At 39.9% G+C, this 13,289-nt stretch overlaps 1 protein-coding gene across 1 annotated transcript in view; it reads right to left on the bottom strand.

Moving 5' to 3' along the window:
• The window catches only part of timm21 (translocase of inner mitochondrial membrane 21), a 3,372-nt gene extending 2,682 nt beyond the window's left edge, over positions 1-690 (bottom strand). The window contains exon 1 of the mRNA XM_010781022.1: positions 153-690. Within this exon, the coding sequence (XP_010779324.1) occupies positions 153-471 (319 nt within the window). The 5' untranslated portion in view covers positions 472-690. The remainder of the gene's footprint in view (positions 1-152) is intronic.
• Positions 691-13,289: the final 12,599 nt, after the last annotated feature.

Genomic DNA, 13,289 nt, shown 5'->3' with positions numbered 1-13,289 from the left:
AGTGTAGACACATTAAGAAATAAGGAGAATACACATGTTTAACAAAAGGCATGCACATTAATGCAATACCTGTTGGAACATGTTTTATCATGCAATTAAGTTCACAACAGAACACACTGTGTTCAGTAAAACTACTTCAGCGTCTCGCTGACCTTTCTGAGCCGCGGAGGGCTCCGGGCTCCCACTCGGATACCGGGACACAGAGCGGTCTCTGTCCCCGGAGCTGCTGCTCTGGTTCCGGGCTGCAGAGCGGAGACAGACCCCCCGCTGTGCTCGGAGGAAGCAGCTCAGCACGGGCAGGAAACACCGGGGAGCCTCGGTCCTCTGGAGGGTCAGACCGGACACCGTGCACGCGTTCCGGTGTGTGTCTCTTATTATACATCCATGGTGTGTCTGTACGAGAAAACTCACGTGTGTGTATTTGTGTGTCGCTGTCCGGTGTAGAGCTCTGAATATCTGCGTGTAAGCCATGATTACTGTGTCCTCTGTGAGAGAGTGTGTACTTTAGCACGGACAACTAGCTAAAGCTACGCACACACACACGCGCGCACACACACACACACCGAGCACAGGATCAAATAATATAAAGTTAATTATTATTGTTAGTCGTGTATGCACAACCTAACACACAAACTATTTGACATGCCGTGCTATCTGTGTCAAATTGTGTTTATGATTCCGAGGCGCATACTGTTGACGTCACGCACAGTTTCAAGGACTCATGGGAAACTGAGTTTTTACCAGTAAGATCTAATCAACATTTTGCACAATATACCCAACAAATATATATATTTGAACAAGTTTCTAGATATTTAAATATACCTCAACATATATGTTTACTATTATATATTCAGTTCAGCTATTTAATAATATCAAAATTGATCTAAAATGGTTATACATTTGTAATCATAAATGTAACAGTACATTTATCGTGAACCTCATTGTTAATATAAGGTCCAATTACATGAATAAATGCAACATAACAAAAAGTACTCCTAATAGAACTGGATTTCTATGTGAATTTAAAGAATATTTTAAGACTATTTAATGTGTAATCACTTAATAATTCCTTAAAAGTACATAGTGACCACTTTAAGTAAGAACAACATCTGTTTTTTAAGTTTTCTTCTTATATACATTAAATTAAACATCCTCATGTCCTCATTTTAAAATATCAGTTTCTTAAGTCAGCTGTTTGCATCGATTTGATGTAATGGCCATTCGGGGCAAGTGGTAATAGACATTATGATACTGACAAAATCAATCATCACCAAACGATCAGTAAACATCAGTTTATTGAAAACATTTGATCCAGCATTTTCTGTTATCAAATCAAATGTAAAGGGGTTAAAAAAACACCACAATGAAGTGAAGTGTGACCAAAGAGAAAGTAAATAACATTCATCAGAGAGAGAGAGGGGTAAATAAACAGTAGTGGACGGTCAGTAGAATCACGCTTTACGAGGTTTAACATCTTTGTTTCAGACATTCAGTTTCTTCGTCTTCTCAAAAAGGCGTCTCTTGTTTAGATATAAAAACAACCTGATACTCTACTGTAAAGAGATGACATCAGAATAGGAAATAAAAGTGAAATCAGCAGCTGCAATGTGATAACATGATTAAAAAACCTGATTCTGTTTTGAACCACTTTACATTAAAGGTACTCTTTAAAACACACGTTCAGTCCCGTGTCAGATTTATCCGCTGCTCGTCTTTCCCAGCAGGTTTTCGGGGGAAATGCACCTCTGCTGTCCCAAAGCAAAGAAGACACACTTGCGTACATCACAAACCTTTTTTTTTTTTTTTTTTTACTTTCACATTTTTCTCATCACAACACTCTACATTGGTAAAGTTGCTCAGTTCACTCAAGATGCATGGGAGAAAAGGTTAGCTCCGAATGCTGTCAAAGCTGGCAAGATGCAGAGGAATGATGCATCTGTCTGATGTATCTGCAGAGAAATGAAAACACTATTACTTTGAGTCTGTCCTCCCGGCCCTTTTCCATCTCCTGCTGCTCTGATCGAATTGGTGCAGACTAATTACTGAGCTGTCGGCCTCTGTCTATACGCTGGCAGATTACTTTGTGACGGTGTGTGTGTGTGTGTGTGTGTGTGTTCAAGATAACAGTTAAGAAGAGGGTTGCTTTCTAAATATATATCGTGGCGAAACAGAAAGACAACACACAGATGTGCAATGTGCATAGAAAAGAAACATTTTATTCAAGTCTCTGCAAAAGTGGAAAAGAAGATGGCCGAGCATGGATGTAAATAATACATGACATTAAATACAGAAAAAAAATGCACACATATATACCATAAAAACTGACAGTAAGAAAACAACTGGGACAATGACAGAGTGGGAAAAAGGTGTGTGTGTGTGTGTGTGTGTGTGGCCTAGCATTACTATCCTTGTGGGGACCTAAATCTTTTTACACAGTCACGTGTGGGGACTCGCTTCTCTCATGGGGACATAACGGAGGGGAATCATTAATTTTAGGGTGAAGACTTGGTTAGGGTTAGGGTAAGGGTTAGGCATGTGTTGGTTATGGTTAAGGTTGGGATAAGTCTCCAGGAAATGCATGTAAGTCAATGTAATGTCCCCTGAAGTGATGTATACATGGTATGTGTGTGTGTGTGTGTGTGTGTGTGTGTGTGTGTGTGTGTGTGTGTGTGTGTGTGTGTGTGTGTGTGTGTGTGTGTGTGTGTGTGTGTTGTTTAAATCAAAGCTAATCTCTCTTTCTGTGTATTGCAGGATGTTTTTGAGGGAGTGTGTGAGGCTGATCCGTCCTTTCTGCAGAGTGTGTGGGGTTAATCTCATGAGGGCAAACACCAAAAGTCAATTAACTTGTCCGTCACATACCGGCCATTATTTGGACTCTTTTTTATTGTCCTGTTAGGTGAAACTAATCCTCTAAAGCTAATAAAGCAACAAGTAAAGAACATGTGTGTGCTGACAGTTTGAGGACACACGGAAAAGCAAAAGCCAATAAAGCTTTATTGTTATTTATTTTACAAAGCATCAGTAAAATCAGCCCTGAAAGATATTTAGAGTAAATGTAAAAACGATCAATTCGCCCTATAGTATAAAAGTCTGTTTCCATACAAAGAGGCTCCTACAGTAGAAGAAGGTTAGAAGACAACCAGACTTTAAGTAATTAAAAAAAACAAGTATTCTAAAAGTGCAAAAAGTTAGTCAACTTATTTGAAAAGGTGTTCCACTACTTTGACGTATGTGTTAGTGAATGGGGGCTTTTTATATTTGAATGTTAGTTTATTAATGTTAATGGCTATAGACGAAGCATGCACAAACCTTGAAGTGTTATCAAAATTATTTTAGCTTTAATTTTTATTAGGTTAGTAACTAATTCCAATAAAACAAATCATCCTAGATTTAAAAAACCAAGCAAGCTTCTATAATTATCTTTAAAAATCATAATATGTATGCTATTCATTTGAAAAACACATGCTTCAAAGTAACTTTAATATACTTTATTACATTAATTTCAGTCAGGGATCTATGATAATGACACATTTAAAGTTTAATAATCAATAATCATGTTTATTCTAAAAGGTCCATTTCTTTCCAGAGAGACAAAATAAATCTGGATTTAGAGCTGACGCGTCTCACAGCACAGTGAGTGTTTCATCTAGTCCTTTGTGTTCATCACGTGATTACATATTCAATCTCCTCTCGTCAAAGTGTCCCTTCATCATCATCATCCTCATCATCATCAGCATCATGCAGGTGTAAATCCCCGCTCCGCTTTCTCATATGTCAGTGACGCCCGTTCGTACTGATCCAGGATCGCACTATTCTCAAGAAGTCTACATGATGGAGACAATGCAACATAATGTAGAACATAAGCACACACACACACACACACACACACACACACACACACACACACACACACACACACACACACACACAGTTCACAATAAAAGACAAAATTACAGGTAACACTTCCTGTGATTCGCTCCATTGTGTGCACGCTTGAAGCTGCAGACATTTTGTAAATATGCACTGANCGCGATACAGAGGGCTTCATACTCCACTAGAGTGCGGAAAACTTAAAGGTGGGGAATTTGAAAATACACAGCCGGAAAAAATCTGCCACTTCCTTACCGCTGGATTCCACCGGGTCCGTCTGCGGGCGCGTTGCGGCAGCGCCGCGGCGTCCGCAAGGCCCGTGGCCATACTTGTCAACCCTCCCGATTTTCGCGGGAGACTCCCGATTTCATTGCCCTCTCCCGGTTTCCTCCCGGGGTCATATTTCTCCCGCATTTCTCCCGATTTCTGACAAAATCAGATTTACACACGACTGTTTCCACTCGGACTTTAATACAGCTACACCATTGTTTGGTTTCCATGGTAACACGTCTCTTTAGTAGCGCGCGCAATTAAAAGTCTGAGAGGGTGAGGCAGATAGTCACAGAAAACAGAACAAGAATCGACAACTACTCTACTCTCTGCTCACTCCTTTCCTGCTCACTCCTTTCCAGCCCACACATATGCTCCATCAAGGACGGTGCTACAGGCCGCAAGGCAGTGCACCTACAACTACAATAAGCATGTTAATGTTAATCTAACAGCTCCGGCGATCCACTAGCACCTCCCCCCCAATTTTGCATTTTGAAATGCTCCCGATTTCTGAGGTCTCAAGGTTGGCAAGTATGCCAGCTAGTCAGTAGGGGTTCAACGCTTCCTCCTTTGAGCTCGCTGCTGTGAAAGGTCCATGTTATCGGAAAGCTGTATTGACAGATTCCTGACAGCTTCCGAGTGTGTTAGTGCGTTTTTTTTAAACTGTAGTAAGCACAGAGCACACACACGGTTTGACTTCTGTCACGTGTTGACGTCTCCCGAACACCCATGGTGAAAATTAAGCTGGTTAATTAACGCTATCAGCCTCTCAAGGGACCACAGAGGACGCATTGTCCCTTCTATGCCTCCTGGTCGCCTGGTAGGTGTGTATGTAGGGTTCTTGTGTGTGTGTGTGTGTGTGTGTGTGTGTGTGTGTGTGTGTGTGTGTGTGTGTGTGTGTGTGTGTGTGTGGTCACTGGTGTAAGGGGCCTGAGGGAATATTGTTGAAACTGGAGTCTATTATGCGACCATAGCTTAATCTGCATTCCTTTGTTTAATCAGCTCCCACACCACCGATGAGCTTCTAATGAGGTGTTGACTCTTCCCCATCACCCACCATCACTCACACACACACACACACAAATCCAAGTTTATAGCTAAGAAGCTCACTTTGCATTTGTAGTGGTATCGTTACTAAAGCATATTCTAGGATGTTCTTGTCTGATTCCTGTCTAAAATGTAAATATGAAAATGAAAACACTGAAGTGGCAGCACATCACGTTCACACGTAAGCAGTGTTTTCAGATTTAGACAGCTTACTGTGGACGTAGTCTAATACCTCACTCAGACCAACACATGGGCCAAAGCTGCGTCAGCTGACGCTCCTTCACCTTCACTGCTCTGCAGTCTGCTGCACTTTGGCACCAATGTGTTCCTAGACAAAGTGTTGCAACAGGGACATTAATTAGGGCTTTACTGAATGTTTTAAAGCCTCAGAGCGTCATTCATTACGTGCACACTCAAGTTCTAAATCAATATCCGAATGCTGCGCTTTCTTTTTGCATCTCATTTCATTCTGTTGAAACCCAGTATCTCTGAACAGATGCAGATAAGGATTAAGCTACACTTATGTTATTATTTGTAGAATACCAAGTTGTTGGTAGGATAGTTTCCCACGTGATCGAAACATTTCCGAGAACTCCAGAGGCCTTACTCAGCGTTACATAAAAAAAAAGCTTGCTCCACTGCTTGCCTTTATTCAAATAACTTTCTATATTTATTTTAAGGATGATGTCTGACGCCACATATTGAGCTCCAATCAAATATCTTTATGGAAGATTCAGGTGTAAAACGTTAATTTGGACCAACCCTAAAATGTATGTAACCATGAAAAAACATCATTTAATCTACTACTATCCAAAATTAGATAATGAGAGAAAGCAATAAAGCATTACAAAGCAAATTAATGAGTGTGCTTATGAGCAGAAGGAGAGCAGTGAATCTGAAACATTGATTTGATTTGGTAAATGAAAAATAATTGAATGGGTTTTTGTGTAATTGTCTGGTTTATCAGTGGAGGTTATTGATCTGCGGTCTCTGCTTACAGTGATAACGACACATCCACAAGTGACAACTGTCTCTGAACAAACATGCAATCGACCTGCTCCATATATGAACTTCTTATATACACAGAACAAGGAAATACACGTCCTGTACTTTTACCAAATGTCCCTCGAGGCAAAAGCAGAACACAGCAGGTTATTGTCTTCTTGGTTTATTGGTTTATTTAATTCTTACAAGTGTCCTGACATAGTTTCTAGTTGTGTCTTTGTATGCGTACGAGTGATTGCGTGCATGCATGTGTGAACCATTAAAAAGTCTCCCTGATAAGAGCTGGGTGTTAAACAGCAGCACATCAGATTGACTTTCCTCTTGTGCAAGATCTTAATCAACCTTCCCCGGTGAAAACACAAGCTTTTAACAGCCTGTCTTCATTTCCCCGTCTATTTACAACAACAGCGATAATCTGCAGGGGAACGAGGGCTTTAAAAGTCAATGGGGGAACTTAATTGTGGTAGCATCTCTATGAAGTTGTAAAAATGGTATGGCTCTTACATTGAGTCATATGTCAGATGGCTGTAAGGATAGTTAATTTCCTTTTTAAATATAGGATAATATAACCATTTAGAGAGTTTCTTAAAGTATAAATGGACATTTGTGTTCATAGGGAGTTTCCTTACAACTACAGTGTCTGACATACTGTATGTGTTGCGGTAAAATGTGATGATACACCTAATCTGGGAAGTGAAGGGAAGACACCAACAAATTGAGGGAGGATATTAGCATGGGTGGGAGTATGTGTGATTCACCATGTTGCTAAATATTGCTTGTGATAAGGTACATGTACTGGAAATTCAGTTGAACAGCCTTTTAATAGATAAAATAATCACTGGGTGTTGTTGACTGCCTAAATATTCAAAAACAAATTCCTCTTATCACTGCATGAACAAATTAATGACTGCACTTCCTTAGAAAACACAAATGACCACACATAGAACATTATTTTATAAATGCTGCAACTAATTAGTTATTTTCCTGTATTTATTTATATTTATAAACATTTGAAAAAGAAAATGGCCGTCAAGATGTCCTTAAACATGAGGTAGTGACTCCAAATCACTTTTTGTCCAATCAACAGTCTGGATTAATGTCAGTGACTGCAATGCATTAATGCCTCACATTTAAAAAAGGTATTTGGTATTCAAATAATTGTTTCCAGTGTAGATTTCATCGGGCTCTTGAATAAGCTTGGAAAATGATTTCTCTTAACTGTAACGCAGCTTTAAAGACTTTGGCTGAGATTTGATATATCTGCCCGTGCTTCATGTAAAATGAAACCACATTTCACAGTTTGGCTGCCCTCCTTCTGGATATTCCTCCCATTAAGAAAAAAACTGCACCTAGAAGAAAATGTCCCACGTAACTAAATTCTGTCTTTATATAAATGTTTTTTCTGCTTCGACAAACACCCGTAATGTTGGATAGAAGCACTCCGATCGCTCCAAATGACCCAGTTAATGACCCGCGCACTCTCAGTTTCACTAGCTATCCCTGACAGTTGGCAGTCCTGCAGCAATGACAGGAGGATACGGGTAATAGTTATACAACTACTAATTTCTCCTGCCTCTCTAGATTGCTAGAGTACGCACGCACGCACGCACGCATGCACGCACGCACACACACACACACACACACACACTCAGTCACACTCAATATCTCATGAAAACATCCCATGCTGTGCGAGCATCCACAGATTAAAGAGCTAATGCCCTGAGATGGAGGCTGACCTGGCACATTCACCATCGGCTGGTGAAGAGGGTTATTACCTTCTGGTCGCCCTTTAATTTCTTCCATATCAGCTCTTTCATAGAAACCCTTGACCTTCGACCCCCGCTGCTCTGTGTGGTCCAACTGGAAACCCCATGATTATGGATTTGCAATGCGATGGTGTGTTTTTCTCCAGTTTCTTTCTTGTACAATTAGCTTGTTTAGGAGCCTTTTTCTTCTTCTAACAACGAGCATATGAGTCACATTGTGTAAGTATTTAGTTCAACTAGAGCTGACAGTTAACGCTAAATTAATCGGCATATTCTTTCTTGTATGATAGTAGACTGAATATGTTGAGATTTGAAACCATTGGTCTGACAAAACGCATACATTTGAAGATGTCGGAAGAATTGCAATTTTTCGATAGTCAGTTCGACTAATACGCAGGTCGATCCACTATGAAAGTAATTGTTAGTTGCAGTCGTACATTTGACACAGTCGGTTTCTGTATGTTTTCTTATAATGTCTTGATAATTATGAATTTAAAGCCAAGCCTGCATGTCTTAAAATTGAAGCTGTGTCATTGTGCAATAGTATATTTCAGTGTTAAAGTTTTACGTTCAAGTAAATGTGAGCCGCCTATCAAACAATGTTCAATGTCCGTTGTTATAGGAACACAAACTGAGAGATATTTCCCTTTTCCTTTGTTACTTTACTGTGTTGTCACGAAAACTACATGAAACCTCCTCCACACGTCGCCCTGTGTTAACGTCATGTTACGCTTACAGTCAGAGAGAGTCAGTGATTGTTAAAAGAGGAAGATGTCAAAGTCAGGTCAAACAAGCTGTTGCCAGGCGAAACGAAAATACACACTGACTGTATCTAATGACCATCAGAGCAACAATGAGGTGTGGCAACGCACCTGGTTTAAATATATCAGTTGTTCTCTGACTTTACATTTCAGTGTACCCTTGTTTCCTTTTGTATTTAGTTGGATATAGCAACATTAACCTAACCCTAACCCTAGCAACATTAGCAATGGGGTTGCTGTATCCCATGACAGTGTGAAGTGTCTGGCCTTATGAAAGTTGAACTCAGTTGAAAATAGAAACGGAAAAGTCATCATATCCCAATGACATGTCAGCTAATATAATAATATGACATGCCGTATGAACAGTCCTGACGTGTATACATCAGTTATTTGACCAGCATCTCGAATTACAGCTAATTAAATTAGTTAAACTGACAGAAAAGTCACCTTGTATTGTATCTGAAGAGGCCTATTATTCCAGATTCTGTCCTTATTGTCATGTCAAGTAAATTAAATGCATGTTTGGGTATGCTGATCTAGTTTGATGCTGAACTTTAGTGTCTAAAGTGTCACAATTAAAACATTTAGTTATTTATTTTATTTAAAAAAATAAAATAAAAATGCACAACTGCACTTTCCCACCATGAGTATCCACATTGTCCTCTCCCACCCGCCTCTTGAGCTTTTTTTAGCAATTTTTTTTCTCTTTAACAAAACAAGTGTGTTTAAGGACAATTGGACGGTTGCAAAACTGGTATAATTGCTTTATTTCATAATGTCACAACACCATTATGGCTTTGAGAGTCTCTGGAGAGCTTCACGGTGGACACATCACAACAATAACAAATTAAAACGGTTTTATTTTTAGCTTTTTGTTTAATTGCGGTTGTCAGAGACTCCTGTTTTGGTTTTCCAATGTCTCTCCAAACCCTGTGCACACATAATGAGAAAGAGTTTATGTAGGGTCACAGGTCAAAAGTCTGTCTGACAAATCTCTTCATGGCAAATTGTGACACAGTTTCACATATGGAGAAAAAGGCATTTCATTCTGAACATAATTCTTGGTTCTAGGGAAAATGTTATTCTCATTTCTTATATGTTTAGATTCTATAACCCTTCCTGCTTCGTTTTACCCCCTCCCACTGCCTCCATACTCTCTATAGCCCCACACCCCGCTGCTGAAGGCTTCCCGGGGGGTTTTGGTGGAGGATGTTTAGCGTTTGACGATCGCTTTCTGTACTCGTGACCCAGTTCAGTCAAGCTGTCGCGGCGCATAACATTCTCCCATCTCCTTCTTTTCTGGATTTGTATCTTCTCTTCCTCCTCCTCTTATTTGAGGTGCTCCCCTCGCTCCGTGCATCTGTGTGCCAGTAATTAATAATTGAGCATTTCATTCGTGTCGTCTCTGAACGCTAGCAGAACCATGAAATGATGGAGCGGGTCTGCAGGGAGGCGGATGGAGATCAGCCGAGGGAGAAGGAGGGTGGATGCTGTTGGAGGATTTGGTGTCAGTAGGGTGTGCAGCCTCGTTAGTTCTTCAAGAAAAGTGCGGAGAGTAGGAGGATGAGGAGCAAGGAGGCGGGAGACTTTGTTCTCAGTGATTAGGAAAAGAAACTCAGTCAGCACGGCGGGGCCGGGTGTGAATATATGTGTCTGTGTTAGCACATGTGTAAAATAAGCTTGCCCAACCTTTAGCTTTCTGTTAGCAAAAACCAGTTCGCTGACGTCTGACTGCTCATTGATTTTTTTCCCGCTTGGTTTCAATTAAAAAGTCTCACTCAGACCAAGTGGAAATGTTCTGTGATAATCACACAAGCTGCTGCCTTATTAACACCAAAGCACCTTTAAGTACAGCGTCTGATTTCAGCTTGATGACATTTCTTCCTCTTTGACGAGGGGAATACACCTTTTTCTATCAAACTATCAATCTCAATCAATCTATGCCGACTATACAGAGGAGAGCTTCACAAAGAGAAACGTCCAGTTGAATCGATGCTTGGCTTTCATAGTTAATATAATTGCGGGTTTTCACACCATCAGGTGAAGCTGAACTGATGCAGCACACTGACAACACTGCAAATGTTTCTATTTTTTCTGTCTTTTTAAAATCATTTAAGACTCTTCCTTTACCATTTTAGAAGTAGTTCAATATTACGGAAATACACTTTCTCACCTTGAGTTATGAGCAGTTGGATAGCTCTTTACTATATACTGTATACTACCCCCTGCGATATATATTGCGATATGAAAAAATACAGGAATTGAAGAAAAGACAGTTTCTTTTGTCCGCAAACCATCCTTTCTTGAACTTTCATGCTATACAATTGGTATTTTTTTAACTATATTTAACTGGATGAAGGATTTTAGTCACGGACGTCTGGATCTTAAGTTATCAGAGCAACAAGCTGAGCTAGCTCGGTTAGCAGCGCCGAACTGGAGAAACACATGAAACACTTTATTCAGTGTTTTTACCTTTTAATCACCGGGTCCGTTTGCTTTGGAGATTTGATTGTGGTTTGCTGTGCATGCAGAGCCTGCATGTCACTCACTCACTGTACCCCTGACATGCGGCCATAACTCCGGCTAGGAAGGTCGTATCAACACCCCCGCAGCCCGAGCTACGAGTGAAAGAACTAAACTTACATGAAACTTCCGTTGGGTTGCTTTAAAGTCAAGCTTCAGTTTAAGATTCACTCTGTAATAGATGTAAAACATGTGATGGAGCATTACTAACCTGACTCAGATGGTTTGTTTCACCAAACCATCTAGGAAAGCTCCATTGGAAGCCATTTGGAAAGGGCAGGCACTTTCAAAAATACTTGGCAGGTGATTGGATCAATCTGTCTATCACCTTCTATCATGGGCCACTTCTGATTGGATAACAATGGCTGGTACATGTGGAGCACAGCACTTCTGATTGGTGTGGATGACTGACACACAAGAAAAAAAAAAATATATATATAAAAAAAAAAATTGTAAAAAAAAGAAAAAAAGAATGTTAAAAAAAATCGCAGGCCTTCCGATTTGATAATCGCATTATTTCAAATCCCGATTTCGATTTAAAATCGATTAATCGTTCAGCCCTAGTTTGAAGTGAATTGTTTGTTCTGCCTGAAGACACTAGCTCTTTAAACAGTCATAATTCAGCCAAAGTTGTTACGAATCATCAGAGCAAAATGAGAGCAGTTTTCATTACTGACGGGACTATCTTTGTCCACCACAGCTGAAACTCATGTTAAATTCCCAGCACTGGAGAAGGATGGTATTACGGGTCATGAGAATACTTCCCTCTCTCAGTTTCTTCTTCCTCTTTACTGTAAGAGGGGGGCATGGTTGATGTTCGACAACCAAGATAGGTTGAAATCACAATTAATCTGATTTGAAGTTAAAACACATACTCCTTCTTTGTTCAACCCTCGCAAATAATAAGAACAACAAATATTATTTATTATTTTTTCTCTGTTTGAATCAAGCCCCCAGGAAGTGCGCCGGACTCTGAGGAAAATATTCGTTGTGGCCAAACGGCGGTACTACACTTCTGTATCAGTCGCTGGGCCCGGAAATACTTTTTCCCATTGACTAACATTGGGAAAGAGACGATAATTGTTTTTAAACTAAATAAACTACCCAGTATGAACGTTTGTATAGCCCTCATTAAAGACATTCGGTCCTCAAGTTGTAAAATGTGCTAATAACGTTATTCTGAGAGTTATTTTCCTCTGCATTGTGAACACGGATCCAACCCACGGGACCGCACCGCCCGCTACGTTCATGTGACGTGTTCAATACATGAGTTTTACCTTTACCCATGGATGCACAATAAGAACGGATTATATGATTATATGAATACTTTCGTGACGTTTCGCTCTCTCAAAAGTTGGGCCATTTTGTCTTCATGCGCCAATGAGCAACTCTCATAGGAATGAACCAGGCCCCGCCTCCCACGCTGTATCCAGTTCTTATTATACATCCATGGTTTGAATTGAAACATACAATATTCATCTATTGAACCAAACCCAGAAAACTTTCTATCAGTCTGTGTTTAAAGAATTCCTCTCAATGTCCTGCCTGAAATGATACTTTTACTATTAACTTGGAGCAACCTAGTAGAGAAAGTACGACAGATGTGACCAGATAATATAAAGCTTATTGTAAACCAGCTTTGTAACTGAGCGTTAAATCCTTTCAAGAGATTTTCATGTGCTTTACATAATTTAGATTTTTAGCATTTATGTGTATTATTTTGACTTTGTATTTATTCAAATGTTTTGGAGGGTTCGGTGGCTGTATATATTTTGTTGGGAAAAAATAACAATATATTTATTTGTCTAAAAAAATAAGAAGAAATCACACATTATTTACCGACATGCAGAACATGTGGGTAAACTGCAGAGCGTGTTGGTGTAACAACAGCAGTTCACTCTGTGACATCTGACCTGACCTGCTCACAGAGTGCATATGTTGTGTTTGAAAGAAAGCATTACCCTCTTTATCCGTGTACAGAGCAATTTGTTTGCTTTCCCGCAGGTTAACATACATGACCTCTCTGTAATCCTGCATATTCAGAGCA

Source organism: Notothenia coriiceps, unplaced genomic scaffold, assembly GCF_000735185.1.
Source record: "Notothenia coriiceps isolate Sejong01 unplaced genomic scaffold, NC01 NC01_scaffold00022446, whole genome shotgun sequence".
Lineage (NCBI taxonomy): Eukaryota > Metazoa > Chordata > Actinopteri > Perciformes > Nototheniidae > Notothenia > Notothenia coriiceps.
The sequence above is the reverse complement of the archived record's forward strand: the minus strand, read 5'-3'. Positions and strand labels throughout refer to the sequence as shown.